Here is a 26,156-nt window from a genome sequence, read left to right on the forward strand (position 1 = left end):
CAAACTATCAAAACATTTATACAAGCATTAAAATGAAAAAATGAATAACATGGCAGTTTAGAGAGCATGACAGTTTAAGGGAGATACTTCAGAATTTCAACTTGAAAGTGTGATGACCAGTTCTAAAGAAGTATGATCATGGAAGATGGTTTTGAGATAAGGGTGATTTCTCATATCATCATATAAAACAAATACACATAATTTTATTTGGGCATTATACAGTTTGAATTGTTCTGGTGGGTGTTTCATAAAGCTGTTCGTAAGTTCAGAACGACTGGTGATCCTTTCATTTGGTAAACGATATACACCATTGGCGATGGTTTAGCGTGTAAGAAAGGATCACCAGTCGTTCTTAAAGTCACTCTTAACTTACGAACAGCTTTGTGAAACGGCCCCCTGGTAGCCTGGTTTGGCATTTCTTGCTAATGCCCTCAATGATGTATATTTTTATTTTCAAGAATTGTAAAAAGAAAGAAAACAAATTTACTTAACACTCATTGTGAACACTTATCCTTCAAGTAAGTCATATTTCAAGGTTTTTAGAAACATTTGGCATTTCCAATTTCATAGACAAGAGTTAAAACATTATTTACATTTCTCTGACACTTTGATAACACACAGCAGCTAGAGCTAATAAAGCTGCGGTAATAAATCATATGCCATTGAATAAGCAACTAAAATTGTTCTTAAAATGAAATGCTACATATTACATTATCATTATGTTGGCTTTACAAACTTTCTATTGATATATATGTATGATTCAATTATTAAAAAAAAAACTTTGAGGGCTTTTATGCTGAAGGGGATACAGGCAACAAAGTTTTAAAAAGGCAAAATATACAGAATATAACAAATCACTACAATTTTTTGACAAAATCTTTTATAAGTTTAGAATAACACTTTCCTCAATTATTTAACATAGCACAGTAACAAACTTCATCTGTAGCTCTCTTTCAGGCAAGGAAAGATATAAGGCAATACAGACAGAAATTAAAGGCTCAAACATCGCCGCACACTGGAAGCATAAGCTAACTTAACAAAGCAACTTTAAAGCAAAAAGCTGTTATGTGCTTGATAATTGTGATTAAAAGAAAATGAACATTACAAAAGTCAGTCTGGGACACAGGCAAATAAAGTAATGCGAATCATGGGAAAACGGTTAGGAAAGTATACCCTGGTGTATTTTGAACTCATACTAAATGCTCTGTTTTTAAAAGGTAAAGGTAGACCATAATTCATTTAACACAGGAGGTTAACTTCCTCCCCCCATTCTCGTCATGGTATATTTTTTCAAAGCATGAACGTGAACTGAACATGAACTGCATGTGATTTTAATTATTTACTGAAAGTATGCAAAAGTACAATGTGTGCTTATCAGTGCTTATTGTATAGTACTTAGAAAAGCTCCGTAGGGATCTAAAGCCCAGATATGGTTAAACACAATTTTTTGGTGAATTCATGCTGTAACAGCTAACCATGGCTCTTGTATACGCAAAGTTACAGTTAATTTCAGTGATAACCCTCTGAAGATTCTTCTCATGCTTTTCAAAATTAGTGTGGCGCGGGGCCCTGTTTCATACAGTCTATTGTCAATTACAATCACAACAACTGTGATAAGCTACTATAAACATGCCATCTGATTGGCTGTTTACCATAAATCATTGATGGCAAGTTTTAATGAACAGAAGCCCGGAAGACATTACCTTTATGATAACACTGCCATAATGCCAACTCCAATCATTTTCCAACTATTGAATGAAATATTGAAAGAAAAGAGATATTAGTCATGATCATCAAAAAGATACTGATCTGTATCTGTTTATCAATACGCACTTGAATCCTCCATTTGACATTTTTGTACTAATACTAAAACATAGAATATCAAGAAACTAAATATATAGCTGATGTCAAAGTCAAATTATCTATTTCAAAATATCTTAAAAATTGTCTTCCTTAAATATAATCTTAATTAAATTAATCTCTGCTTTTTGTAGAACAAGGTCTATAGTATATGGACTATTCCAGTAATCTATCATATGATGCAGAACATATTCTTGATATCTCATTATTCTTACGGTTGGTATATCAGTACACACATCCATACTGTGCTTTTTCTTTTCATGACAGTATTTCTAGCTCGACAGTTTAATGTAGATTAGTAACCTTAGTGGTGGATTATAAATATGATTGCTGCATGAGAGTATGCTTACAAATTTTTGTTAAAAGATTAGATGCTGAATATTGTTTAAATGAGTTGATGTATACATTCATTTTAAATATCAAAAAGTTTTAAAAAATCATTTTGCAAGAAAGGGTTCAATCCTTGACTAGAGGATTGAACATTCAAGCAAATCACTGGGCAGCTCTAAGAAGGATAAAGAAAGATGACACATGAGAGTATTGATTGCACTTGGTCCATTTTGCCTAAAGTGTACCAATCTTCTAAAAATTAGGAGCTATATACAGCTAATACATACAAATAAAGGAGAAAAAGATCCCTCCCACTCCAAAAATAAATAATTATTAATAGCAATAGTAAAAACAAAAGTGCTCTTGATAAAATGCCCTGAAATATATAGGTATAGTTTAACTTTCGAATTGAATAAAATACTTAGATATATGAACAGAACATGTTAGTAATTGGCACAATTTCACACAAGCAATGTACAGAGGGCATGATAGCCTTGTTGCAGGTGAAAACAATATAAATTTTATAATGGCCCCGATTCATAAAAACTGCATATCAATGGAGGATACAAGCTCCCATTATAAGCAACTTAAATCCTGCAACTTCATTGGTGCAGAGAAAACTGTCCTAAATTTCTCTTTAAAAAGTTGTTGACAAAAGGTTTGTGAGCCAGGGCCCTTGCTCTAAATGATAAAAGGCAAACATGTATGTGATTATTGAATGAAAGAAAAACAATTTCAGAAAATATATTCATACAATTCCCATATAAATATTATTCAAGATGCACTGTACATGACAAAATAAATGGTTTTTAACATAATGTAGCTATGGGCACCAATAGGAACTGACAACATTAGTATGTTGCCTACATGTTTTGAGAGTCATATACTGATAAAAAAATTTGAGTAATAAGATGAATTTTAGTTAATCGATAATAACCCTCTGTTGGTGAATTTTAGGAAAGACCACTGAATGCCCAGTCGATATTCAGCCATATATTCTGATCATTTCTGAAAGGAGTGCTTCAACCTGACAAGTCAGACTACTTCCCTTTGCTCAGATACTGTTCCAATATTGTTCAGCTTTCAGCAATATCTTTTAAAATGTAGATGCCATGACTTATTATGCTTTCAAAATTAAACTTGATAAAACTTTTTGAATTGTAGATTGAAACCAACAAAAGCCAATAGCATAGTACACCACAGTGTATACTGGCATTGCTAGATCTGTAGCTACAAGTACTAGCATCACTGACCCTTCAAGTTCATTTTGTAGAGACCAGATTTCTTCACTCAGAGTCGAGAAAGAGTGAGTGGACCAAGAGTAACAAGTACATTCTTAGGATGGAGGACCAGTTCACCAAATGGGTTGAATGCGTTCCCCTGCCCTCACAGATGGCTGAGGTTACGGCTCATGCCGCGGTCAATGAATGTGTCTGTATATTTGGGTTCCCCTTCTAGATATTCACCAACCGGGGTCCCGTAACATAAAGGTTAGCTATTGATCGTTAATTTGAAAGAACAATTCTGATTGCTCCTTAGTCTACTGAGCAAAAATGTGCATGCAACGATGACCTTGATAGGCCATTTCATTTAGCGATTAATTGCTAACCTTTGTGTTACGGCGCCCAGGGCAGAATTTTTGAGAGTATACAAGCTTATAAGGCAAGACCAACTCCAAATTGGAGATCGGCCAATGGGCAAGTTGAGAGGTTCAACCAACCTTGTTGGATGCAGTACGTTGCTACATTGACAAATCCTTAAATCAATGGCCCGAATTCTCAAAGGCTGGCAAACTTAGCCCAGGCTAACTTTGGCCCATTGGCTATCTCCTTGGGGCTACATGTAAGTTAGCCAACTGAGCATTTCACAAAGCATGGGCTAAATTTAGCCCACCGGGCTAGATCTAGCCCACCTGGCTAAATGATGGGCTAAATCATGAACTGAAGGTAGCAAAACAATTACCAACATCAGTTTTCTGCTGCTTGATCCACAGTAAATAGGAGCACGGGATTCACACCCAATCAGATTATGTTGGGTCGCAAGACCAATCAGCCTGCAGAATGTGTCTTTCCCTTCCTCCATCCAGGCCTGACATGTCATTGGATGATTACTCTACCAAACCCGCAGAAAATATGTGTCGAGCGCATGATACCACTCGTGCAACACTTCGCTCCACACAAAGACAGATGAAGAAAGACTACGATGTAAGGATACCTGCTCAAATAATCAAATATTCATTCCCAAACATAGAAAAATAATCTTCCAACACAACATATACTGGCCCCAAAATATGGAACGAAATTCCGGATTACATAAAAAAATCTTTGTCGACAACCAGCTTTAATATAAAATGAAAAAAATGCTTCTGTCATTATATGATGCACCACGCCGTACACCGGGGTACGGCGTTGTGCAGCGCCATCTCGTGTTGTAATATAGTGTACAGTTACATTGTTGTCATGGTGATCACGGTCGTACGATCGGTGCGACAATCATGACAATGAATGGGGACAATGATCACGCCTATTTCCTTTCTTTGATACAATCTAATGCCAATAATAGTAAACAAATTTAGTATACTATGCTTTTCGACAGCTAACTTACACAAAAGATTAGCTTATAGTCCCAAAACTCGCCCTGGTACATGCGGTGGGGGTGGTGTAGGCTTATTACTCGTCCATCACAGGCACAGCGCAGTGCATGTGCAGCGCATTTGCAATGGTATTGCATGAATTTCCAAAAGTGAAGATAGCCATTAGTTTTTGTATAATGATCGAGCAATATTGGGGGAGAGCTAAAATTAAATTTATGGACTTTGATTCTTGTGATTAACGTCAGTTATTATAATTTACGTAATAAATTATATTAATGTCATTACAATGATTTTATAATTTTATTTCCATTCATTTTGTATTAATTTATTTACCGGGTAGTAGACCAGCAACACGATACAATTAAACGTAGCTAACTTCGCTTCGGATTGTGTACACAATCATGTCGGTCACGGGCGGCTACAAAGACCTTCTTAAGCCGAAGAAAAAATACAAGAAACTTAGCAGGAAGGACAAACTTGATAATGCAAGAGAGAGGGTGGTTAGGAAGTTGGGGGAGGAGAAGATTGAGGAAATTGTGACAACTACAGGTATCATTATTGAACAGTGAAGATTAGAACAGAACATGAAAATTAGAATAAAGTTATCATTTGCATGCATTGTTACATAAGATCACTAAAAAGAAAAAAAAAATCTGTACAAAACATTATACTTGTACACATTTTTTGGTAACCCAGGGTACAGCGCAAAAAATAAAATTAATAATTCAACAAAATGGCAGATTATTATTTGGTACCCCAGGGTACCTAATACTGCATCATATATATAAATATTTCCCATCTTACGTCTCCTTTCGACTTCAAACATGATAACATGAACCATGGACAATTTGTTGTTGCGGCATTTATACTTTGCCCCCACTGATATTTTGTTGAGCTTTGTATTTCATTTAGTACTTCATGCCCGCCTCCTGCTCATGTCTCCCTCTCTTGTTCCCTTTCCTTTTCTTTTCTCTGCCCTTTCCTTTGTATTGTGTATTGTATTGTATTTTTGTCTACAGGCTTATCCCGCCACAAGCCTAAGCTTTTAGGGTATACGCCTTCTTCCTTAAACTCAATACTAGTATGTACATATTTATATTTTTTTATAACAAATTGATTTATGTATGAATTTGTTTATGAAAAATGTACTGAAATGGAAGAAAATAAATGTTTTATTTGAATTGAATTAAATCGATTTGAGGAGGGAGATCGGGTCTATCTCTTAGATTCTGAAACCCCTTGAGGAAAGTGCAAGAAGCTGCTGTCCCCTTAGAAGGGTCAAGCAATATAATCTACAAGAGATGTTCTATCTGTACCAAGTCATATATTATGAAGTGTTGACTCTTAACCATGACAGACTGAAAAAATGTACAGATCGGAGCAAGGTCTCCACATCTAACTTTGGAGAGACGTATACTGTCACTGCAGGAAGCCTGATGATGGTTCGCTCTTGATCCAATGCAATGGGTGTGATGAATGGTCTCATGGTAACTGTGTCCGTGTGACAGAAACTGAAAGTCTGCACATCTATAAATATTTTTTGCCCCTTCTGTAGGCAGAAGCAACACAATCCGCCAAGAGAAGAGGGCAAAATACATTTTTTTTTCTCTCTCTATTTCACAGGAGCACCATGGCACAATCCTGTGTTATCCAAATGGAGTTGGAGGAAATTCTTAATTCTTGTAATTATTTGTAAGCTCTGGGGAGGAGCGGGAAGAAGAGGAAGGCCCCCAGCTAGCAGAGGAAGCCCCCTACCAAGACTGCCGGTTCATTCACTCACCGCCTCCAAAAAAAACATGGGTGAAGCACAAGAAAAGGAGGAAGAAGGCAAGAATGAGCCCAAGCCTCTGGACCCCATACAATACAGGGCAGGGCCAACATTATTGTGCCCCCCCAAAAAAAAAAACCCAGGGCTGTTGGACAAGGCAGGGGTAGGGGCCTAGAAAATATTGTTGTGCCCCCCCCTAAAAAAATAGGGCTGTAGGGGCCTAGAAAATTATTTGACTGTTGGTCGAAAAGCCAACAATGTGCCCATTACCTCGCCTACAATACGCATTTCCCCCCTAACAGGATCCAAGCAAAAAGAGAGGAATGGGGGAACCTGGAAAGCAGCCTGAGCAACCCCTTGACTTGGTTGGAGGAGTATTGAATTATTGCGACCAAGAGACTTACACATCTCCAGACTCCGTCGACGAGTTGGTCAGGCTGCAGCAGGGACGAAACACCTGGAAGATTGCAATGGGTATTCACCCTAAGCAAGTGAGTACTTTCACCAAAAGGCATTGGCAGGCCCTTCTTCCACACCTCAATAAACCTGCAAATTTTGAGTGAAGTTGGATTCGATTTCGCAATGCCCCCGAAAAGCCCAAACAGGAACGGCTGTTTAACGCCCTCCTTGATGTGGGCACTCGAGTATAGCTGCTAGTGCTGCAGAAGATGAAAAAAAACGTCCATGCCATTAGCCGCCACGTAACTAGGAAAAAGTGCCCTTGAGCCAGAGAATCCATTCAATGGCACTATGGCCCTGATGAGAGCCTGGTCAAGTGAGTTTCCAAATTGCTCTTACTAGAAACAGATGCCCCATACCTTCAACCTCGCCCAAGAATGAGGTTCAATGCAAGGTCTGCATGACATTTGCAAAAGAGTGAATAAAGGTTTTCTGTTTTTGAAAAAAATTAAAAAGGAATAAATGAATCAATTTAAGGCCCAGAATGTCAGCATCGAATACATTAGTTAACTACCTAAGCTGATTACTCAACTATCACCATAGCTATATCGTACCTGGATTAAGTATCTGTGTTTTAAGAGTTATTACACTCCATACCTACACTTTTTGGATTTAAACAGCAGAGCTTTGCTTGCACGACATGGAGCCCTTTCATGTACATGGGGAACTAGGTCATTCTAGACCGAGAAGTCTGCCTGACGTACTGGGCTGGATTGTCCAGATTAAAAACACGTCAAATTGGAATGTCACTCTTTGGCTAACCTGTGAAGGCCTCCATATGAATTTTAAATGGAAGTTGGTAATAACACGAGGCGAAACATAGGAAACATACATGTATATACAGTTGAAGCCAGAGGTTTACATACACCCAGGAAATTCAAAGAAAAGTTGACACTTGCCAAACATCATAAAATTGACTGTATCTTATAAAACATTTGCGCTATCATGATGAATTTTATATCAAACAGACAAGTGTGACAGGCCCCTTCATCACATTGCTTTGTCATCAGGAGCTGAAAAATATTCAGGTGTCATTTTTCCCAATAATATCTTCATATTTTAGACAAATTAAATGATTACTTTTTTTTTCTTCAAAGAAAATTCCACTTGAAATATACTTTAATCCCAATGGCATCCCTATTATGTGAAAGTGCTAAACATTCTCTTTCATTTGACACCAAATTTGTCATGGTCGTATTTATATTTCTGAATATATATATATAATGTATATATTTCACATAAGTAAAAGAGATTTATAGGGATAAATCTTGTCAGTCGGGAGGTGTGTTGTGAAATATATTAGTATGTAAGTAACGAAGATGGCTTGCCATACTTTAGGGTGCATGTATGTAAGCATGTATCTCGTGTGCACGGCTGAGCTCACACCACAGGCTGATAGTACGTGACGGCAGAACTGGGTTTGGACATGGAATTGGATGCACCTATATACCTACCAATCCTTGATTCCAGGTCCTTCTGGTTCTATGATCAAGCAAGTTGTAAAGTAAGTGAACACATTACCACTAGGGATTTCACAACAATGGCATAGGATATCACATTTCAGAGATCCATGTACAAGTGCCAGGATGTGTCCTTCTTTGACTCAAGTGAAGAAGGGAATCTTGGTCATTCGTATAACTAATGTATCTTATGAGGGAGCATTAAGTGTTGTACGGAAAAATCATACTGCATTTCGGCCAAAATCGGGTGCCAAAAACTTGGAAGCCCTCCTGCTTGAACATGATACTCATTAATTGCTTTCAAAGGGAATACAGTAAAAATATTATCAGCAGAGCCAAGGAAACTACACATCTGTCACTCAACAAAGCTGCCATGGGAAAAACAACTAAAAAGTAGGAATAATGAATTTTAAAGATGGCTTGACGATTTAAAATGATTTATTAGCTGGCTGACAAACTACCTACATAATGATTGTTTGTTTTGAATGAGTAGGGGGGTTGTCCAGACGGTGAGTCATGGCTCGGCCCAAAAAGGTGCAGGGCCGATATTTGTCTTGGTTACAGGGCGTGGGCATCCAGGGGACACGGGCACAATGCCCGCACAAGTATTATCCGCACTTTAGTGAGGCGCGGCGGTAATTCATCATTCTGGTCTTGGCTTTACTTAGAGCTGGTTGTGTACGACGGAAAGTTCACAAATTCCCACCTCTTCCTCTTGTGATATTTAGAGAATTATAGGCATATTGTTGGGGGAATTATATTGTCCTACATGTAGGTCATGCATTTCGTATGTGATGCTACACTTCATTTTTCACTCTCTGAGTGCGAATTCGCAAATTTATTGTAACACAAATGTAGAATCTGTTCGATAATATCATGTCCATGCACGTGGAGGACTGCAATTTGTCTTATGAGTTAATTGGGGAGGTTATAAAAGAACCGGGTCAGTAATAAAGGAACCATTGACATGTCAGGTTTGAAGAATTTTAGGCAACTTGAGTTGCTGATTGTGATGTTCGCCATGTTGATATGTCTTTTAAAGATGATAATGAATACAGCTTGCAGTCTAGTAAGTATTTAACATTCGGTGTAAATATTTTTCTAATTGTATTGAATTGTTCAATTTCAGGTTCTTTGGTATGATATATGTATCTTAAGGAATTTTGTGACGAACTAAAAAAAAAAAGCAGTATCTCTGTGATCTGAAAGCATATTTGGATGAATTTTGGGAGAATATCAAACTTGGGGATTAACTCAGGTCAGCTGGGAGTGTAAAATTGGTTGAGGGCATAGGGCATGATGCGGGGTCGTATAGCATGTATCGATAGAGTAATGAAGTAGGTACCCCTAATTATTCATGGTATTTTAGGCTGCTCTGGTCATGTTTGGCAAGTTGAAGGGCGAAGCACGAATCTGAATTAGGGGGCAATTAGCCTGGTTGCACACCTATCGTCGTGCATATGTAATATGGGCTGTAAGGGAATTTTATCGTCCTTTCCTATTTTGGATTGTGGTAAGGTGGGTTTTCGCCCATACCCGTTTTTGGGAGGAATGTTGACGCCTTTCTGATTACTGGTTAATCACACTTATTTGACTTCTTAGACGTGTGAACTCGATTTGACGATCACTCATTCATGAGCTGCGGATTTAATTTTAACGTTCATACACCTCTTCCTATAATTATAGTGTGTCTAACTTTCTTCTGAGAGTTCAAACTTAAGACGTAACGTTTTTCACTTTCTAATTCCATGAAGAGCCCACAAACTCTTCATTTGAAATTATATGTTTGAAAAGTAAATTAAGTGTCAATTGACTTTATTATATAAAAATGCATTCGCTTCTTAATTGAAGATGACATTTTAAAAGGTTTGATTGGATTTAGTAGCTACCAGAAGACATGCAGAGCACATCATTTTAACTATGAGAAGTAAGAAATATTTGAACTCATGATACACAATTATATTAATAATATTGACAATACTTCATTTTCTATTTTTTATCTTTCAATCTCTTTGACTACCTAGAGTCAACGTGGATAACGAACCCAACCTGGCCAGTGCAAGTCTGGTCAATGTATGGAAAGGCTATCAGGACCAACGACGACGCGGAAGGTTACAACCACAGACTCAACAGAAGAGCGGGAGGGAAGAGTATGGGCGTGTACCAGTTGTCGTCATTGCTCTTCAAGGAGTCACAGCTCGTGGATCTAACGGTGTGCATGGTGGACAGGCATCTTATAACCCGCCATCAGAGAAGACAGACCAGGACGATGCAAGTCCGTGTATTCAGAGCCTGGGAGGAGCACCGAGACGAAGAGAGGACCACACAAGACCTTCTGACTGTCTGTGCACACAGCTATGGCCATGAACAAGCTTAGCCTTTTAGTAGAGGAGTTGCAGTAAACAATCATGAGAAACTTTGTAAACTTTGTAATATTGTTGTGAAATATACTATATGGTAATACATATATAAATGTATTTGGACCGCATGACTTGCCAGTCTTAAGGCGCATGTACGTACACCCGTGCCGTATGACCGCGTACGACCATGACCCTGGCTCGGGCGAGTTCACACAAGCAGAACTGGATTTGGATTGCAAGCAGAAAGGACCTACCAATCCCCGGTTCCAAGTTCTCTCTTGATTCACAGCAAGATAAGTCCGTGAGTATTAAGTTATAACCACTGGGACAAAATCACAACAATATTATGAAATCTTAGCTCAAATTTCTAAGCAATGACACATTTCCTACTATTTCTTTTCTAAGATCCCTTGTCATATGTTATAAATTATTACTACAATAATATTGCATTTATACATTTTGCTTTCTCTCATTGGAACCTGGTTTCCAGATATGTATTAATTGTGATTGATTATTGAATGATACCAAATGATAAAATTATATGTGAGACTTTGAATTGTTATTATTATTAAATGTTAAATATGAAAAGTACAATCTACATTGAACAAGTGGAATGCCTCTGGCCGTCTCACCTGCATCACGCTGTTCAATATAGCAGCAGTGCTGACTTTGAATACTACTCTAACTCGCACAAGATGTTCAGTGATACATGGTTACTCTTATGTCCACTTTTTATGAACTAGACCAATAAACTTACAGAGATATGATGGTTATTCAACAAAAAACCCAACATGGCCAAAGTTCATTGACCTTACATGACCTTTGACCTTGATCATGTGACCTGAAACTCGAACAGGGTGTTCAGTGATACTTGATTACTCTTATGTACAAGTTTCATGAATCAGATCCATAAACTTTCAAAGTTATGATGGTAATTCAACAGATACACCCAATTCGGCCAAAGTTCATTGACCTTTGACCTTGGTCATGTGACCTGAAACGCGCACAGGATGTTCAGTGATACTTGATTACTCTAATGTCCAAGTTTAATGAACTAGACCAATAAACTTTCAAAGTTATGATGGTAATTCAACAGATACCCCCGATTCGGCCAAAGTTCATTGACCCTAAATGACCTTTGACCTTAATCATGAGACCTCAAACTTGCACAAAATTTTCAGTGATGCTTGATTACTATTATGTCCAAGGGAAATCAACAGATATCCCCAATTCGGCCAAAGTTCATTGACCCTAAATGACCTTTGACCTTGGTCATGTGACGTGAACCTCATGTAGGATGTTCAGTGATACTTGATTAACCTTATGTCCAAGTTTCATGAACTAGGTCCATATATTTTCTAAGTTATGACATTTCAAAAACTTAACCTCAGGTTAAGATTTCGATGTTGATTCCTCCAACATGGTCTAAGTTCATTGACCCTAAATGACCTTTGACCTTGGTCATGTGACATGAAACTCTAAAAGGATGTTCAGTAATACTTGATTAACCTTATGGCCAAGTTTTATTAACCAGGTCCATATACTTTCTAAGTTATGACGTCATTTCAAAAACTTAACCTCAGGTTAAGATTTGATGTTGACGCCGCCGCCGCCGTCGTCGGAAAAGCGGCGCCTATAGTCTCACTTTGCTTCGCAGGTGAGACAAAAAAACCCTGAAATTCTTAGAATGTGCCATATATCTGTCTTCATACAAAGGTCACTTTTTTCCAAAGTTAAAGCACCTATACATGGTAAATTATCATACTAATTGCCATAAAAACAATGAGTAACCTCATATTTAATGTTCCTAGTTGTTTTACGGAACATCTTGTTTATATTGTGCAGTTTGCTCAGGGAAAATATAGGGTGTTTTAAATAGTGTGTGTAATGATCATTATGTGAAACATATATTATGTATGTTATACTTAACTGTTGCTTTAGGAACATAAACGATATCAATAAGTCTCAGTTAAATGATCGTTCATGAAAACTGTTTGAAATGTGTAAGTTGTAACAAGTTGAGAAATGTACCCTACGAGGTTATTTGTGGTTGGCACACATGAATCATTGCATGTGCTTTTACAGCCTTTTTTGCTATAAAGAGGAAGTATTGAGCATATTCTTGACAAAGATTAATTATTAAAGTGAATAGGATATGTATTTTGAACCATGAAATTTGTTTTTACCATCCATTTTGAAGTGGTAACATACTTTACATGTAACTTACATTACTGTTATTCTGCGACAACTGTTCTTAATTTGGCAACAGTTTGGTTAGTCAGTAGTGTTTTTTAAAGAAGTTTATATGCATCTTTGAAGAGCTTTATCCAGTTCAGTCAGCAAAAGTAGTTTTCAAGAGATTTATTAAAAATGGATGTATATCACTTGCTAAAAAAAAAAAAGAAACAAGTTTGAACCATGTTGTGAATACGAAGTCTTCTGGCACCAAGAATGTTCTCATCATGACAACAGCTCAGAGGCACCCCATCCTTGGAGTGACGACTGACGATTCGAAGGAGAAGCCTGCCATCTTCAAGTTACATGACTATACATAGGGTGGCACAGATATCGTAGATCAACGGGCTCAGAGTTTCACATGTAAGGTAAAATCTAACAGATGGACTATAGTTGCCCTCGGGTACCTCCTAGACACATGTCGCATCAATGCCACGACCATCTATGCACTGAACACAGACAAGGAGCAAAGGAAGATTGACTCCTTTGAGTTTGGCCTGACCTTGGGAGAACAGATCATCAAGCCACAAAGAAGGTACGTTCTCTTTGTGGTTTGACAACACCAGTGATGGAGAGTCCTTGGCAATGAACCGCTTGCTGTTCAACAACATGACCTTGATGATTTGCTAGAACCTGTGGTTGAAAGAAGGTGATGCGGTCTGGAAGATTACCATGGTGATGGATGCAAGATGATAAAAACGAGTCTGCCCAAGTTCCAGCAGCAATGTCAGCTTTGTGGAGAAGCATGCAAGTAGCATGTTGTACAAATCTGCATCAAGTGCTACCAAAAAGCAAACGGACTAAATTCTTACCAACAGACCAACTCGATGGACAATGTTGAGGGTGCCATGTAACATTATAAATGTAGATGTATTATACATACTGTGATTCATTGCCCCCCCCCTGTTACAGTTACTACTTCCCAAGATGATTTTAATTTGAACGACACATTTGCCTCACCCAGACACCTGATTTCTATGCAAAGCGTAACTACTGGTGCCTGTTGCATAAAACTTTTTACCAAAGAAAACTCTGGTAAAAGCTGAAAACTAAGGTTAGTCTGATTTCTGCCATTGACTTTAACACAGGGCAAAAACTCAGGTAAAAACAACCAGAGTTTTCTCAGGTAAAAAGTTTTATGCAATGGGCCCCTGGTACTTAAATCAGATAATCATTCCTTAACTATAATAACAACAAAGGATTTGCTTGTAGTAGACCAATGCTGTCATTGACTACAATGAACTAGTCTGCAGAAAAAAGTTCAAGATTCGTTCCACCAATACATTTAGGATATGTCACATGAAAAGAAAAAATTCAGGAATGTGTTGAAGATAAAATACAGAAATGAAACACTTGAGACCATGAAACTACTTGATTGTATGTGCTTGTTGATGTTCATAGACTCTGTATCAAATCTCTTTAGACCATTTTTTTTGGTTTTAATTGTTACTTTTATCTTTTTACTGTTGTTATATTGTATGTCATATTCAAGGAAGAACAGAGTAATTATGTTAATGACTCTGAAATGGGCAATCCTTTCAATTATTTTATCTATTCAACATACTTGCAATTCATTTTGTTTATTTCAATTGATGCCATCTATGTTATATATATTTATGTATTGTTTTATAATAATAAGAAAATAAATAAACAAACAAACGATACTTCCGTTTATTTTGCCATTATTTCTTTCACTTGTAAGCTTCCTCTGAAGGACTAATTATGAATGATTTGAGAGCCAAATGAGCTGAAATATGATATCTCTACTGTTAATGATTTATGTAACAATTGGCTTTCCATAATTAAACCACAACTTTAAACCTGAGTTTAAGTTAAACCTGACTTCAGAATACAGGCCTTAGTCTGTTGGTGCAAGTTACATTATAACTACAGGCTAACTATGGCCATTACTTACACAATACTGGCAAATCCATGGATTGGAGCAACAGGAATTGTGAGGGGTGTGTGGGCAATTTCACGCCCTTAGGTTTTCATCTTAAAGATGAATTCCAGTTTTGGTAACGATCTCAAAATGACTTTTTACAAAATCTAATATAATGACCACCCAAGTGCCTGTTTGTATGAATAAAAAATATGTGCCAAAGGATTATGGAAGAAATTGTGTAATTGCTGAGAAATAAGCAAAATAAGCGCGGATTCGGTCACTTCCGTCGGGTCTTTATTCCAGCAATATTAATACACTGTCCCACGTGTGCCTATCTGTGTTGGTGATCTTCAGTGTGAACATTTTTCAGCGTAGATTTCAGGATTTCACAAAGTTCAGCTTATGTAACTGTACCAGATCTAGATCCTCGATGATATTCTGACAATTAAGCCTGGTTTTACAGACTTTCTCATGAAATCAGTGTTTACTGCAACTACTGGCATTTCTCTTTAAGTGTATGTATTTATTTACTCTTGTATCCTCATACAGCCAAAAGGATCATTGATAAACTGGAACTTGAAATTGTTTTCTCCACTAGTGCACTCCTGAATAGCTAATGATTTATGTCAGGAAATTGTCATCAGACAATGTCACATACATTCAAGTATCATTGGATGTGTAGGGTACAATATGATCACAAAAAGGTGCATCCCTCGAAAAATGGCTGTAGATATTACTCTTTTCACTGTCGTCTTTCTCTCATTCAGGTCTTAACTTGATATATAATTTGACCATATTTGACAAAAAAAAAACAATTGGGGTCCCATAGCTACATAATGTTGAAATAAGTTAATAAGTTAAGTACATTATATACAAAGTACTGATGGAATGATAAATAGGATTAAACTCTTGAAGTTAACATTATTTACAGAATCCTAGGAATGATCTGAAGAAGCCTCTATTCCCTTGTGGAGTAGACTCTGAGTTTGATGTGGAAGGTGTCTCTTCTCCCTCTGGGCTTTGTCTAGAACTTGATGAGGGTCCATCTTGCTTGGCTGTTAATAAATAAAAAAAAAGCATGGCTGATTATTATACTGGTTGTTACAAATGTGAACTGGTGATATTTTTAATATCATACAATGCCATGATTAAAAAAACAAATTGTCAAATTCTCCAATATATGTGAATGAGACACCTTACAAAATTGTAATCGCCATCACCATAACAACCACTACTGCTACAATCATCATCTTCATCATATTGCCACAGCCACTCTCACAAATATAGCCATCATTCAACACCAATTATGTACATTGATATGAAAGATTGGGAAGATTTTATTCACTCTTTCAACCAACTGTCAGGGTACAAGCATAATGTAAACAATATACAAAACTTATATGAAACTCATAAGTATATTTCATGCATACATAAATAACACAAAATACTAGTCTGTTTACACAACAGAAAGGTCCGCTCGTTTCACTTGCCTGCCACTTTCAGTACAAATTGCACTAACAGTACACATGTTTTTTTCAAAAATATTATTTTCATTGGTTTGTGACAAAATTCCAACATAATGAGATGAGCAAAATATAAAAACTTAATTAATTTCTGGAGAACACCTCTTTTTCTAACATTTAAATGCTTTTCCATGAGCAACACACTAGGAATTATCAAAGCTTGGTGTGAACTTTGTGGTAATAATTAATTTTTCTTTCTAGGGACAGACAAACAAGAAGTGGATTTTGCCTCTCAAGTCAAAAGATGGACAGAGTACACTGCATTTCACAACAAGGCATGTTAGCATCAAAACAGCCTTGGGATCAAAACAGGTAGTGCCTGTGATCTACATCTGATATTTGAAGTAAGACAGCACCTTTTTGATGTAAGGTCTGTTAATAATTTTTTTATATTCATGGTAACCTTTAAATATCCTGTAATTCTAAAAAGACAACTTGACCATGAAGTTGCATTCCAGTCCTGAAAAAATCTTTTTACATGAATTTGACCATATTCACAACAATCTTTATGCCCAGATCATTGCATTGTTCAAGCTAAACATTACATATGCCAAATTGATGCATAACAGCTTATTAGTTTGAAGTAACCCTCACAAGATCACATCCCCATGTCACAACCTACAGTGTAACATCTGCAAGTATATACAATTATTACCTTGAAATTCTTCTGCTTCTGTACATGATATCAGTCCTCTCCTCCATAGATTCAGGATTGAAGCTGCAATGATGTCTGCATTGTTTCTTTGGTAACCTCCGGACGTCACCATGACGATCGGAATGGGTTTAGGTCGGTCGCGTGCAAATTCAAACACCATCATATCGCGTCTGATTATTCCCTGGAAAGAAACGAAAGAGACAATGACCTCAGATTTGCTAAAAGAAACATTTTCCCACAATACAAATATTCAATTAACTGCTCGCCAAAAAAGCAAAATGTTACCGCAAGAATGTGGCAAGCTGCACTAAAGCAAAATGACTGCGGAACCCTGAACGTACTTTTTAACTGTAATATTATGTTTATCTGCCCTGCTTGTGTCAGTAATGTGACCATGTCCTGGGCTCTCTTTTGTTCTGTAAATGTATATATGTATTGTCATTCTCACACTGTTCCTTTATTGATTTTCACATATATAGTGATGCAAAACGATTATTAGTCAAATACCTCATTTCGATCTGAAACTCACTTAATAACTGATTACAGATACTGTTTCTGAGATCATGTAGTATCACAAAATTTTGTGTGAAATGTTCTACTTCTGTGAAGAGGGGACCTACAATCAAATGATCACATCATAACACACATACCTGAGGAGATATAGATAGAGCTCCAAGCGGGTCCCCTTCTAGGGAATCTGTACCAGCATTGTAGACCAGTATATCAGGTTCAAACTCATTCAATGCTGCTTCTAGGTTACTGTAGGGATAAAACACATATACCACAGAAGTTATGCGGCAACAATTCTATTTACTTTCAATCTAATACTGGCAAATGCTTTTTGAATAAGCATCTCATTATGATCTTAGTATGAGTACTTTATTTCGTGAATTAACTTGATAGAAGAGAACTCATAGTTTCTCTGGAACAATGGTACAGGAATTTAAAAAAAAAACAACCATAATTACTACTTTCATCCATTGTGTTTATACCAGAGAACTATACTTCGACCTTGAGGAAGAACAGAGCCATTAAGTGTTTATATATTAATTTTTTTGAATTTTACAATGTATTTTGTTTTGATTTTCATAAGGTATATAAAAACAAAACCAAACTATACCATGCAAATGTTGAGAGTGCAACAACATTTTTTTTCATATCTTTGACTAATCTTCCTTTTCAATGGTACAAAGAGGAAAACACCATTAAAAAAATAATTACAGGACCAACTGACATTAGTGCCTAAAAATCGGTGTACAAATATTCAGATGTAAATGGAACCAACCTTGCTACCAATGTCATATACTGCTCATCAGCGATGAAATAATTCACTTCTACCTTTCGACTAATGCCCCCTGTGAAGGAAAATCAAACAAAATACAAAATCAACTCCATACATAATGAACATTATGATCAACGGGTACCAAAATAAGGATAAAATGTAAATTTGCTAACATTGTAACTTGTAATATACATGTATCTTGGTATAGAAATTTGAAACTACGGAATCCTGGAACAGAAAAATGATATTTGTACAAATGTTGCTGCTCATGGCTCCCTTCCTTCCCTGATGTAGTAATTAAGATTCAAGAAAACACCACCTATCATATCATTCATCCTATTCACCATAAAAGCATTGCATTCCCTAACAGGTACTCACTTTTTGCAAATCCATCCCGGGGGTATATATGCCTGTTGTAGACATCCAGTATATAGACCGACTCTTTGTCTTGCATGAAGTCCCTCTCATGGCCGTTGCCTTGATGCGCGTCCAGGTCCAGGATCATGGCCTTCTTGATGGTACCTTGATGGAAGAGGAAGCGAAGAGCCAAGGTGATGTCAGCGTAAGCACAGAAGCCCCCTCCTTGCTTACTGGAACAATGATGGAAGCCACCACCTATATTGATAGCCCATCCCCTCTCCATGGCTAGTTTGGCAGCCTGTAGGTGAAACAATAACATTGACAAATGATAAATAAGTACAAGATATAGTAACAAAGGGTTAGCCTTAGGCGATGTTAGCAAGGACACCGAAGACACCTCCATGTTTGCCAGAACGGTGATTAAAATCATGTCCAATATCGACTGTCTAACATCTTCCCTATGGCTAGTATAGCAGTCTGTATATGAGAGAGTATATTTAAAGCCTGTCTTTAGCTTTGATAAAGGATTAGTAATATGAACTATACTCAAGTATCATAGAACATTACAGTAGTACAAAAGCATAGAAGTCACTGAAGTAATTTTTTTTATTAGCTGTTAAATATGGCATTTTGAGGGGCCATTGGGATCTAAATTTAAATCTAGTATTATCATCTCTCAGTAATGTTTCTATTTTCATTTAAAATAGCAGTTTGAACACATATATTACCTATTTAGTTACATGTAATTGGATATTAGAACGCTACTGACAAAGATAAATCTATATTCTGAAATTTCCAACTGATTCCATGCTTAACAAGGTGTTCTATAAACAAAGACGAAATATGCAGATATTTCATTTTGATCAGGCACCGGATCAAATTAAAATCTGACATAAAATCAGTAAATTTATCCAATAAAACACATTTTTTGTCCATATCCTTCACATCACAACTGTTTTGGGGCAAAAACATTAATATAATCTAGTAATTAAATAGAATAGTGACATTTTTGTGGGGATTTACCAAACACTAATGATAGACTGTAAAAGTACATGTGCAACATTGATAGATGACAGATGAGAAGTGCGTATTTGTGAAGTACATGCACATATATTTTATCAACATAAAATGTTAGGAGAAACAGAGAAAAAGCGCCTCCTTTTCTTTTCGAGAAACAACTCTCAAAGGTGAATCAAAGGGCATACTGAATTTTCCTGAAATAGAATCGTCTTTCTTGCTTGCTAGAACATTGATAAAAGCCAAGGCTAATGTTGAGTGCTAAACCTCTCTCCATGACTTGTTTTGCATCCTAAGTTTAAAAATAGAATAATCCTAATAAAATCATAGAGCTTTTCATATTAGCCTTTAATAAATGTGATGCTAGTACATATAGGGACAGAAGACTTTCCTCCATCAGTGGTGACAGCCACTACTTGTTTTCACTCCATACTTCCTACCTAGAATAGGCAGCTCACCATGGAGTAAATACAGTAGGCTTGATAGATGACAGAGCTTTAAAAGGAAGCACGTGACTTGAGGAGAGTGATGCTAAAATAAGCACTAAAATGGCCGTTCATTACTGTTCTATAAAAATAGGTATGGAAGCCAAGTTTCCTGTTTTTTCTCTGCCCTTTCTAGTTAGTTTGGAATGAAGCATGCTAGCATCACTTAAAAATTAATGCACAGTGAAGCTCTTTGCTTACAAAAGTGATGGAAACTATATTATTTTTGCTGCCAAATCTCATACCATGGCTAGCAGCCTGTCAACAATATATATATTTTTAAAAATCTTACAAATCACATGTTATATTGAGAATCTAGGTCTCATTTTATGAATCTAATTACAAAATAATATTTTGGGAATAACATAAGGTGGTACAAACATATTTTTTTGCACAAAAAAAATAATCAAGCTTTTACAAAATGCAAAAAAATATATAATAAACAAAGAAAAAATAACACCTGCGTAATTACTCGCACAAGTGAAGAAAAGCCAACACATTGATCACCTAACTCTTTCAACTCCATTTCTATCTAAAAATCCATGAACAGCACAATACATCATTGAATTAATCATAATTTGTTAAATCTAGGTCAGTGCTCTGCACCAGATAGAATCATAGAAATGCAGGTGGAACTATTGATTTTCACTTGGTGTAATTTTTTCACAATTATGTTGGCAATGTGCCTTTCAATTGGAAAAGTAATGTGATACAAATGCACATCATTGATAACATTATATTGTGGAAAAGCAGTTGTGGTATTAAAAACAAAATATCAATTCGGCTCATTTAGCTGTTTCTTGGCAAAATTTCCATTTTGTTTAATTTTCTTATTGCCCAGCTTGAAAATAGCGGATCTGACTTTGCTTGGTAAAGATACTTACTAGTATGGATCCCCCTGTTTGTAATCTGAGCGGCCGTAACACCTTCTTTTGAACGATGTAGTTTGGAAGAAGAGCAACTGGAGGTACTTCGGTTATACCAGCTACAGAAATGCTCCACTGAAAAGAAACAAGGAAGAAAAATATCTACAATTTAGGGGAGGATAATGTCTAATAAATCTTCAATACTGATAAACAGAATTCATATTTCTGTGCCATTAAGGTCTATGGGTAAAGCCTGCTGCCTATGCTTCTGTAACCCTTATAATTGGAGACATACAGATTTATTTCAATTCATATTCATTCAATACAGGTAATGTAATGAATGTATTCTGATGTGAAATATCATTGGTAAACATGTACACATGTCCAAGTCATTGTATTATTCCCTCGCAAATATACATGGAACACATGTATTGTATAGTTCAACAAGGGTTCTGCAATTATGGACACATTGTTGCAATACTTCTCATATTAATACTTTATTATCATAAGATAACCGGGGGAGGGGAGGGGGGCAGTATACAAAAAAAATTATAGAGCATAAATTCTTCCATGCATATTTTCCAAAGACCAACATAATAGCAGTGCATTTTGTCTAGTTGCCTTATCAAATGTGCACATCAAGCGTCTTCATCTTCCCATTAGCTAATTTTTAGAGTCATTATTTGTTAACACACAAATCTAGGTTTTTTTTTTCAGACTGCAGTTTTAAAATTACCCAGTTCAAACTGGCACTGAAACATACATGTACAATGTTAAAAAGAGTCTTCTTCAGCTCCCCCTGAATATTTCCTGAATATTTATATCTGCAATATACCACTTTGTATGTGTATGCATGTTATGGGTGGATCTGATGCCATTAAGAATCTGGAAGCGCTTCCCACCTTAAAAATTATGCAAGTTAAAATTGAGGTGCCTCAGGGATAACGTACCGTATATATATGTGTAAACTGATATGGATGAAAAAAAAATCTCTTGAATATCACACTCTCAATGTGAACTAGTACACTTGATGTATTGGCATGTTTTGGCCAATATACTTTACGTGAGAAGAACTTCCCCAAGTGCGAGCCCCAGCGCAAATCAAAATTAGGTTATCATTTTGCAATAACACATTTGGATGAATAATGATATGTACACACCGAACATGCTAAAGCATACAGAATGTTTTCTTTGAGTGGCAGCTGGAGAGACACACTTATACATGAAGGGGAACCACGATATTAAAGATTCTTGCTGGGTTATACTTATAGTTGCATTATTCATTGTTGGTTTTGAAATAGAGAGCATCAAGTCAATTTGGGAGATTACTATCAACACCAATGGAAGATGTGATGTCTACCTATTTTACAAAAGAAAAAGCAGGCTTCAGCATTAGCTCACTCACCATATTGTTTCACAAAATTGATTTAGTTCAATTCAACATTCTGATTTTTTTGGGGGGAGGGGGAAGGGGGAAGGGGTTTATACAACACTAATGAAAGATGTGATGTCTACCTATTTTACAAAAGAAAATGCAGGCTTCAGCATAAGCTCACTGATCATATTGTTTCACAAAATTGTCTTAAATGATTTAGTTTAATTCAATGTTCTGATTTTTTTTTTTGGGGGGGGGAGGGGGAAGGGGTTTATTAAATTAGCTTGAGTTTGATAAGGAGAATGTATTTTCGTTCTGGTGGGTGTTTCATAAAGCTGTTCGTAAAGTTACGAAAGACTTTACGCGTGACTGGAACATGTTCTTAGATCATAACTCAATTACACAGTGATATCACATAGCACAAGAAAGGATCACCAGTCGTGCGTAAAGTCATTCGTATCTTACGAACAGCTTTATGAAACACCCACCTGGCATCATAAAAATGCATTGCAATAAATGTACTTATGTATATTATATTTGTCATATCCTGTTTGGTTGATTATTCATATTTGATATTGCATGATTCAATCTACGGTATACTCTTTTCTCATTGAATTTCACTCTTTTTAGATCATTTTAGCATGGAGTACCCTTTAAGTTTATAAAACAAAATTTTAGCAACTGTTTTTACTCAGTGTGTCATACTCGTGATGTCTTTTCGACCCTAATATCATCATCAGTTTGTTCTTTTGAGATGCAGAGAACCAAAACCTGTGGAAGTTCTAGATGTCTAAAATGATCAGTGATGGCATTTCATCAACATTTTGCAACCAAACAAAACACACAGACAAGAATTGAGAAGATGAAACTGCTCCTTAATACTGCATAAACCTCTGTCCACCCTTTCTTTCTCTGAGGGGTGTCTCTTTTATTAAGTTCATTCAAATGGAATTTCTTATTTACACTAAATAGTCTCTATAAAAAGTGTGGTTTTCAAATCACCAAATTAACGACCCAGGCTCATTAGCATTCTTTCTATGCTTCATGCTTTCAAAAGAAAGAGTTCCTCAGAAAATCTATTTTGGAATACAAAAAAGAAAGGTCCACACAATAATAAGTTTCCTGGTATTGAATACTTTTTTCGTATGACTGTGGCACAAGACTCTTTCTTGTGAAAGGTTTATTACATTTCCACAGGATTGTACAAAATTTTCATGAAATCTTTAGCCAAAGACTTATACTGTTAAATAAACTTTAACTAGAAATACCACTGAAGGTGATTAATATCCCACACTTTATGCTGTTACCATGGTAATGTAGTGTCCAATACACTTGGAAAATAATTTTTCGCATGTATTTATGCAAGATGAACATTTGTGCCATCAAAAATAAATGTCTTGCATAATCTTGGCCTAGTAAGACAAGCAATTAATTGCTGATTTGAAAAAAAAATCTGATTAGTTTCTTGTCAGGCTACTGAGGAAAATGCACATGCAGCAATGATCTTGATAGGGTATTTCTTTTAGTGATGACTCGCTAACCTTTTTGTGACTGGGCCCTCGTCTAAAACTTGCTTCGACTCAGGCAATTATTCTACCTGTAGAAGGTCGACTTTATTGCAGATATTTGTACATATAACTAGCGAGCTGAAACATTGCTGAAAACTTTAATTTTATCAAAAAACCCACAAACACATACCAAATTCCTTCCTCACAAATATTCACTTGGGGTACAGGATAAATTCCAGGCAAAAAATAAATACATGAAAAATTGTACTATCAAAACGAAACCTGACTACTTTACATCTCAAAATAGCAACAAAGAAAATAAAAATAAAATAAATATCAACTGAAAGAACTACATGTAAAAACAAAACTGAAAAATAAAAATTCTAAATGGGAATGTCTACAAAATGTACATGAGAGTTTAAAATGAATAATGAGTCTAAGAGGCGGAAGTTGATAAATAATGTGTACCTTAGGAAAGCCCTCTGATATATCCTTCTGCACAGAGTGGACGTTGCATTGTAGAGAGCCCATAGGAAATGCATAGGGGGTAAAAATGTACAAGTGTTGATTTCTCGCATTATATCACCAAAAAAAATAAAAATAAAATTAATCAGAGCCTCCACCATATTAATTTAGCAGATTAAATACACCTGTACTAGAACCATCACCTTTGAAGAACATCTAGTTATGGTATTATCGAATTTTGCAATAAATTGATAAGATATTTTCAGCACAGGTCTTTCTAAAAATAGTTCAAGTGCAGTAAATGCAGAATACAAAGATGAAGTGTAAATTTTTTTACCCGGTATTCTGAAATTAGTGGATGATGATGTACATGTAAATGTATAAATTTCAGGTATGAATTTTCCATGCATTATGATATTTTTGACAGATTAACACACATCTAGCAGATGGTGGCAGGTGGCAAAGGATTTGATACATTACCACATCTGTCAACGATGAATAAAAATAGGCTACATGTAGCCTACAATATAAATCATGTACTGCATGTACTCAAAGAGCTTCAAACAGAGCTCCATGGTATACCATCATTGTATGCAATATGTAGGCATGAATAATCATAATTACTTCTATCGAAATTGAATGAAAAAATTTGACTTTACACTTATGAATTTGTTCAAAATTTAAAAATAGGCCTACACCACATTTTGCCACTTAATTCATAAAGAAAGGAATTCAAAATTCAAAGACCCCTTTCTTCTTTCCTTATTTTTCTTCAAAGTCCTGTATATAAAATTTCATCTTTCAGTTTCAAAGTTCATGTAGTTGTATCCCAAATATTTCATAATGATCAATCTTCATAGCCTTCCTTTTACTCTACATGGATGTCATGTCGGGTTTTGAATATTGATGGAGTGGCAATGGTCACACTAGATTAGGCTGTGTAGACTAGTAGTTTGTATGAACAAACTGTGAAGATATGTTTTCATACTGTACAATAATGTTTATTTTCACTATAAAGTCAGAATGAAACATTTTTAATGAAAGTTTAGTTGCATTTTAATGCCATTAAAAGGAGAAGAATGTAAAGAAAGTGTTTAGAAGGCAACAAAAAACTGCTTGTACTATGAGAACATTTTGAGATGGTAAACTCTCATCTACATGCACATGTAGGGATTTGGGTAATCAATTCAATTCATCTAAATTGTTTAACAATTTTTTAATCAGAAGTGACAAGGAAACACAGAATCATAAGAAACCGCATACACTGTCAGAGTCAACAAGTACATTCTGTGTCTACTGTGCAGATATCTTGTCTACATGTCACCCTATTCATAAAACTGTATTTCTATTTGTGATGGCCAAAATTATATCACAAAGATGGAATCAAGTTCAACCAATAAAATATTATAACAGTACAACTGATAATAACTTTTACAAAATAAGTCCCTTTCCTGATCCAGCAATCAGGAACTTGACAGGACTATGTTTACCAATAGAAAATGCAAATAATGCTAATAATAATAATAATAATAACAACAATAATGATAATTATAATAACATCAACAACAATAATTATAATAAACTATTATAGTATCTCTTCATTTTTTTGCAAAGAAATTATACAATTAAATCTTGCTTACAGTACATAAATATCCTTTTTCCCATTAATC

The 26,156-nt window shown here is 35.9% G+C and overlaps 1 protein-coding gene across 2 annotated transcripts in view; it reads right to left on the minus strand.

Moving 5' to 3' along the window:
* Nucleotides 1-329: 329 nt before the first annotated feature.
* The window catches only part of LOC121411366 (histone deacetylase 11-like), a 30,940-nt gene continuing 5,113 nt past the window's right edge, over nt 330-26,156 (minus strand). Inside the window, exons 3-10 of one of the 2 annotated variants that reach the window (XM_041604043.1) lie at nt 24,490-24,516; nt 21,157-21,273; nt 18,789-19,068; nt 18,414-18,483; nt 17,779-17,887; nt 17,129-17,309; nt 15,880-16,005; nt 330-1,748 (exon numbers count right to left, since the gene is read on the minus strand). In XM_041604043.1, coding sequence (XP_041459977.1) covers nt 1,738-1,748; nt 15,880-16,005; nt 17,129-17,309; nt 17,779-17,887; nt 18,414-18,483; nt 18,789-19,068; nt 21,157-21,273; nt 24,490-24,516 — 921 coding nt within the window. In that variant the 3' untranslated portion in view covers nt 330-1,737. The remainder of the gene's footprint in view (nt 1,749-15,879; nt 16,006-17,128; nt 17,310-17,778; nt 17,888-18,413; nt 18,484-18,788; nt 19,069-21,156; nt 21,274-24,489; nt 24,517-26,156) is intronic. The other variant, XM_041604044.1, reaches the window with a different exon arrangement.

The sequence above is a fragment of the Lytechinus variegatus genome, chromosome 3 (genome assembly GCF_018143015.1).
Source record: "Lytechinus variegatus isolate NC3 chromosome 3, Lvar_3.0, whole genome shotgun sequence".
Classification (NCBI taxonomy): Eukaryota; Metazoa; Echinodermata; class Echinoidea; order Temnopleuroida; family Toxopneustidae; genus Lytechinus; species Lytechinus variegatus.